This window comes from Octopus sinensis, linkage group LG4 (genome assembly GCF_006345805.1).
Source record: "Octopus sinensis linkage group LG4, ASM634580v1, whole genome shotgun sequence".
NCBI lineage: Eukaryota > Metazoa > Mollusca > Cephalopoda > Octopoda > Octopodidae > Octopus > Octopus sinensis.
Genome location: NC_043000.1, coordinates 6048020 through 6055519, shown reverse-complemented (window position 1 = coordinate 6055519; position 7500 = coordinate 6048020). Strand labels below are relative to the sequence as shown.

General features: G+C 34.4%; 1 protein-coding gene across 6 annotated transcripts in view; it reads left to right on the top strand.

Annotated features, from left to right (window-relative positions):
• LOC115210780 (multiple C2 and transmembrane domain-containing protein 1) overlaps positions 1-7500 on the top strand; it is a 357832-nt gene that overhangs the window by 347603 nt on the left and 2729 nt on the right. For all 6 annotated transcript variants that reach the window (XM_029779505.2, XM_029779504.2, XM_029779503.2 and 3 more), the window contains 3 exons: positions 136-242; positions 6125-6234; positions 7320-7417. In XM_029779505.2, coding sequence (XP_029635365.1) covers positions 136-242; positions 6125-6234; positions 7320-7417 — 315 coding nt within the window. The remainder of the gene's footprint in view (positions 1-135; positions 243-6124; positions 6235-7319; positions 7418-7500) is intronic.

The window sequence follows — 7500 nt, the reverse complement described above, 5'->3', positions numbered from 1 at the left end:
GATATCAGCCAAAACGCTGTATTAACAACAAACAAGATGAGGGCAAATATCCATCAAATGTAAATAATGTACATAATTCCTCATCTCTTAAATATAAAACTGTAATAAAATTATTAGTTTGTATCTTTTATACAGGAAGAGAAAAAGTCCTTAAAGGAAAAACTACAAGCTATACAGGAGGTTTGCCTTCAGGTACAGCAAACAATGGACATGATTGCTTGCCTTGGAGAAAGGGTAAAAAAGTAGGTGGTATATTTTCTTCTTTACATTTTCATTAAATGTTAAATTTTAGTTCAAAGACAATCAATGATAGAGGTCCATGAATTAGGAAAAAATAATTTATATGTATTTGTTCAGTTGAGATGTCACATTTGGTAAGTGAAATTCTCAACCCTTGAGTCACTCATGTACCTTAAAAGCCAAATAATATACATACATGTATATTAGGTGTGTGTATATATAATCATACACACAAGCACACTTTTAAAACCAAATATATACTCTTTTACTTGTTTCAGTCATTTGATTGTGGCCATGCTGGAGCACCACCTTTAGTCGAGCAAATTGACCCCAGGACTTACTCTTTGCAAGCCTAGTACTTATTCTATCAGTCTCTTTTGCCGAACCGCTAAGTTACGGGGACGTAAACACACCAGCATCGGTTGTCAAGTGATGTTGGGGGGGGGGGGTACAAACACAGACACACAAACATATACACACACCTACATATGTGTGTCAAGTAAATAGTAAAGCCAAACAAATTCAGAAATACTGTTTTATCATAGTTTCATCTTTGAATTATTCAAAAATGATATTTAAAATAAAAATTGTTACAGTAGGGCATATATCAACTAGTGAAGAGTTTAGGTGATAGTATGAGGAAAAGTGGGAGTAAAATAAAAGAGGTATTTGATATGTGTGTGTGTGTGTGATGTGATGGCAGATGAAGTTTCTTAAAAGATAAAAAATATTTAACTGTCATTTGAAATAGAATCGCTTTCTTAAAGTTTACTTGATTTTCTCTTCAGATGTTAGAGTAGAATATTAGGAATAAGCATCCATCAGAATATAAACAATTTATAATGATATTTGGGAAAGAAATGAAATACTGAACTAAAAGTCTTTTGGGGTATTTTAATTGTAATTCTTTTTCCATAAATAATTATGAATGTTCAGACTGCAGTATTAATTATATGTGGTAAACAATCAACTAAGTGTCTGGTAGTTATGTAGAGAAAGTTATTCAATAATAATGAAATTATTGTATACAGTGCTCAGGTGCACCACAACTTGTCAAAAGTGCGTATAAAGCATATGCAGTAATGTACAAATGTCTGGAAAGCGAACAGTGTATGAGTCAGATACATGCTTGCGTGTGCATGGAGGGGAGAAAATCAGGTGTAGTGTTGGTGAATCTCAGGAAGCATAGAAGTTTTGAAGGATGCAGTACTCCGACAACTAACTGTACTTGATACACAACCTTGTCAGATTTGAGTATTGTACGTCCATGAATGCAGCTCATAGAACCATTAAAAGGGGAAGTTACTCTTGTTATATTTAATGTATGTGAATACCTAACAAAAGGTTACTAGAAAACCTAGAAATTAACTGTTACAAAGGCAGTGTATTTCAATAGAAATTTGCTAACAAAATGGTTTATACAGATTTTTAACACGTATATCTGAGGATCATTTTTTTATACAACTTGATGAAAATTTTTCCTTCTGGGGTCAGGAATTATATTCTTGCTCCTATTTTTATTTTTATTTATCTATTTTTTGTTGGTGATAGATGTTGGATTACGGAGATGTACTTGCATAGCAAGTGACGTGATCTGAGATCGTGTACGGAAACAAAAACAATTGCAGCGTGAAAGGTGTTTATAAGCCATTTAAGAAACACACAAAAACCGTTACATTCACTTCAACATTTAAATTTAATTTGTGAAAATATTTTCGGCGCTTTGAGTCCACAACCTGTTCACTGACAAAATTCTGTGCTCTCTTCTAATATATCTAATTTTACCAATGAAACCATAACATTTCAGAACATCTTTATAATACTGAGGAGGTGCCATTGAAAAAAGACTCATTTAAAGAGAGGTGGGAAATGCATAATGATTATCAAAAATATTTTGGAATGGGTGCAAAATCTATTAATGAAATGTTTTGAATCACTAATTTTCTAATTTGGTGAAAATAGTACATTGTTTCAGTTGAGTGTCACGTCAAGATAGTTATTTACTTTAAAGTTAGGCTCAACTGTTATTTTCAAGTTAAATTTCTCGAAAAAGTTATAGAGCTCTTTTTGGAATGTTTCAGTATTTTCTTAGTATTTTTATTGTTAAAATTTCTGAGAATTAAAAGGTCTTCATCCCTTAGAGACCTTGAAGAATATAGGTTAACTCAGTGTATATATAATCCTATTATATCACTAATCTTCAAACAAATCCTTTACTTTATTACTAACATCAAAAAGCACATTAGGAATTTTTTGTTTTGATTTCTTTTCTTTTCTTTTATCTCTGGGTATTCTGATGCTGTTATAATAAAGAATTGATTTTCTTGAACTAATTTCCCCATTACTACCATCTTCTCTTCTCTGGCACCCCTTCACTACCATTGTATGTTCTTCCCAGCTAATTCCACTCTTATGTAATGTGGGATAGCCAAGTATATTCACTATAGCAAGACTCCTGTGCTTGTCCTATCATTCTTTGACCCCCAACACTTGGTATAAAACTACCTCTCTCCCACTTAGCCGAGGAGGATTTTTTTCCTTTTTTTCTTTTTCCGTTTCCTGTTCTTTCTGGTAGTGCAACTTACTTAGAAACCTCACTAGTGTCAGTGGCACAAAATGGTACACTCTTCACTGTGGATGGCATTAGGAAGGGCATCTAACCAAAGAAACCATGCCTAAGCTGATATTAGAGACTTGACATAGCCTTGCCACTTGCTGGATCCTATCAAACCATCCAACCCATACGAAGGTGGAAAACAGGCATTAATTGATAATCATGATGTAATAATTTGCAAAAATTCTTAGTAAAAATGATAGCATTACAGTAATCATGGAATAATAACTGCAAATGTCAAACTGTGTGAAGCGGCAATTTTCTTTATTAGGTACTAGCAGTATCGCCCGGCGTTGCTCAGGTTTGTTTCGACCCGCTGGAATTGTAATTTTGAAAAGTAAAAATTTTGTGAACATTTTTCTGGTCGAAATACACCGAAAAGTGGCGACACAGCAGTGAAAAAATCGTAAAAAATAGGGATTTTCAAAGAAAAAAGCATCTTTTTGATGTAAATAATTTTTGGTGTTAACATGGTCCGATTTGAATTTTATGTTCTACGGAAGGAAGAGCAACCCTTCTTCTACCATACTCTCAATTTTGGTCAACTTGCGCCGCAGGGTCTCGGAGGAGATAGTGTTAGTTGAAGGTTACCATTCTAGGTGCCTGAGTAACAACCTCGCGGATTTACAGATAAATGAATTAATTACTATTTTACAGAATAAAATTAAATAATTCTTGAAAATCAATTAATATTAATATTTTTTGAACAAAGTAAATAATTTTTAAAACTTAAATAATAATTTTTTTTACACAAACGCGAACGGGGAAAAGGGGGTGGCGAATTCGATTTACATACCTAAATTTTTTCTTTTTCATGACATTGTAGCAAAATAGTAGTGAATTATATAAATACTAGCAGTACATTTTTTTTCTGGGGTTTTTTTTTCAACCTCGTCACATATTTGCCCCTTTCAATTTAAACAAAGTCTTAATTAAGCAATTACGGCAGCTTAGCAATGGTTTCAATACAGGCGTGACATGTGTATCTCAATTGTTCAAAACCCTTCGAATTTTTTCGCACGTGATGATATCATAGTAAAAACTTTCAATTACGCGCGCTTAGAAGTACGCTCGCAAATTAATACTACCAAAATTTTGAAGTTCGCGCTCCGCTTGTGTGTGTGTGTGTGCGTGCTTTAGGTGTACGTAGGTATGTGTTTTTGTGTGTGTGTGTCACTGAAGCCATACATACATATATACATACATAACCTCTCTCTCTCTTTTCTCTCTCAGTCACTCACTACAAAAAGTGAATAAAAAAAGTTCAGTTATTTCTGTCTTTCACTCTGTCTGTCTCTTTACACACACTAACAAAAGCACTTCACTTACACACCACACTTTCTGTGTCGCACAACCCATCAAACACACACATGCACACACTCACGCACACACACATGTACATCAATGCTTTCGGAGTGAAATGTTAAAATATTGAGTTTTCTCGAATTTTGTCTTAATTGGGGGTGAAATTGAAAGAAATATATTATGGCATGACCGAATGGAGTACTTTGAAAAATCTTAGGTAAACTCTAATTGAAGAAATTGTGTGAGGAGTAAATCGTTATGTATTTATTTGTTTCTGTTTGCTGTGTTTTTTTATTTTTTGAGTAGTGGTTTAAATACTTTCAGTTTAGTCTTCCTCAAATCACTCTGTCGCTATTTACTCTCTTCCAATTACTTTCATTTTATTCGTTGCACACTGTGTGTGTGCGTGTGCGTGTGGTGTAAACCACATTAAGAAAAGCATTTGACATACACACCAGAATGTGAGTTTTCTGTAAATTTTGCTTAATTGGAGTTTAAATTTTAAAAACTGGACCTGGCATGACCCGATGCATTCTACTCTTAAAAATGCTAGGTAAATTGTAATTGAAGAAATCCTATATTGTAGATTTCTATAAGTGACAAAGGGAGACAGATAAAATCTGCCTTTTATAATAAGAGATGAACTTAAAACTAATTGGTATTTTTCCCAAAGGTAGAGCTAATTTAGTTTTTTGTATTACTGATAATATTATCTCTTTTTACTTGGTTTAGTGGAAGAGGTGATTGTAAAATTAGACTAATGATCTTTAATTATGATATATGGAAACTAAATTATTATTATCAGTATTCCATCCGTCTTTACATTCTGGGTTCAAATTCTGCCAAGTTGACTTTGTCTTTCGTCCTTCCAGAATTGATAAAATTAGTACCAGTTGCAAATAGCAGTTGATGTAATTGGCTAGCCTCCACACCTAAAAAAATCTCAGGCCTTGTGCCTGTAGTAGAAAGGATTATTATTATTATTAATAAGGTGGTGAGCTGGCAGAATCGTCAGAATGCCAGGTGAAATACTTAGCAGCATTTTGTCCATTTTTATGTTCTGAATTCAAATTCTGCTGAGGTCAACTTTGCCTTTCATCCTTTTGGAATCCATGAAATAAGTACCAGTTACACACTCGGGTCAAAGTAATCAACTAGCCCCCTCTGCTACAACTTCAGACCTTGTGCCTATAGTAGAAAGGATTATTATTATTATTATCATTCTGCAGATTTTCATCCCTAAGCCATTGAGCAATAAATTAATGGATTTTTTAGAGTATTGGACAAAATGCCTCTAGTATTTAATTATGGCCTTTTACATTTTGAGCTTAAATCTTGCCAAGGCCATTTTACCATTCATCTTTCTGGGGTTGATGAATTAAAATGCTAATCAGTTCCTATGGAATTATACAAAGACTACAGTACCACATTCACTCATTCATTCCACTTCTTAGTGAGAAATAGTATTTTCACTGATACTATACCCACATCTTTTAAATGTATGATGTTTAACCATTTTATTACCAAATTCCTACTGAAATACATTGCCTTTTTTTTCAGTTAATTTTAAAAATAATGAAGAATTAGGTAAAAGAACTTTGTCATTATAAAGCTGGTGTTTGGAACATAGATTAACATGAAGTTTTGAGAAAAGATTTTAATTAAAGTCATTTTGAAACAGACAGTTTGTATCATAGGACCAAGGGCTGTATCAGGTGTGTTGGTATCAAAATGTTTAAATGGTCAAACAGTACATTAACTGTTGAGTGTTATTGCATTAAAAATAACCTAGAAAAGTTTCTGAAATACCATTTCCCAAGAAACAATAAGGGAAGCATCAGCTTGTGATCATTGTGCCATAGTGAAATTACATTACTCTTCTGAAGCTGTTCCATGCTAGCTTTATGACGTTAATTGATGATGACAATAATAATGCATCTGATGTTCCTCTTTTCTTTGTTACAGTACATTTAACTGGAGCATTCCGTGGCTCTCTACTCTTGCTGTGATATTTCTGCTGTTAGGTGCCATAATCTGCTACTTAATCCCACTGCGAATGTTACTATTGTTGTGGGGTAAGTATTACTAAAATACTTCTGGTAAAAACTAACAATCATGGACTCTACTGTGTGAGTGCATATATACAGGGTGTGTTGGGTAAATTGTCAACATTTTATATTTTCAATTTTGTGCATGCACATTGTTTGTTTTTGATTTTGTCAACTACACAGTTTAGTAGGGTCAGTTGGGCACTGTCTGTGAGAAAACAGTACCATGAAGCAATTCACTCAGCCAGAAATTTAGAAACAGCATGCTGTACTGCTTGACATTTGCACCAGAAGCTCCAATATGAACATTTCCGAGTGTCTGGGTGTGAGTCGGAGGACAGGGCAATCTGAGGACAGGGCAATCTGAGGACATGTACCGAGAGTGATAAACATCAAACATCCAATCAACATCATGCTGTTTGAAATGAATACTAGTGATGGCAATTTTATGCCTCCATTCATCTCTTCCCACATGGCCTCAGACTCAACACAGAGGCCTACACCACATGCCTGGTGGAGGTAGTACTGCCCTGGGTCAAGATGGTGGCTGCTGGAAGACCCTATGTCTGGCAACAAGACTCTGCACCATGCCATGCAAGCAGGAGAACTCAATCTTGACTGTCAGACAATTTCTGCAACTACATCAGCCCAAACATCTGACCACCTAACTACCCAGACTGCAATCCCCTTGATTATTGTGTGTGGGGTGCAGTTGAGCAAGAGACCAACAAAATTCCTTGTGATGCCAAAGATGAACTGAAGGCAAGGATTATGGTAGCATTCACCAATTTAAACAAGGAGACCATCCAGAAGAGTTACAGGAGATTCCAAAATCGTCTGGAGGTCATGGTTGAATCCGATGGCGATTTTATTGAATATATTTACTCTTTAGTATTCCAAGATATTTTCATGTAATTTTAGTAAATATATCTGTTAAAATGAGATGTCAGTATTATTTTCATTTTTGCATAATTTAGACGACAGTTTATTCACCTCACCATGCATGTATGTATGTACACACACACACACACACACACACACAAAATCACACATATACTATAAATATGAACACATTTTGTTTTTTAGTAATTGTTGAAATTATTTATTTTCAGGCATTAACAAATTTACCAAAAAGCTTAGGTCTCCGAATGCTATACCAAATAATGAAATACTGGACTTCCTTTCACGAGTACCATGTGATCTAGAACTGGTATGTTAACTCATTTTGACTCAACAGTTTAATCTGGAAGAGATTGTCTCCCCTAGACTAATTAACTGCTTTAAGCACATTGT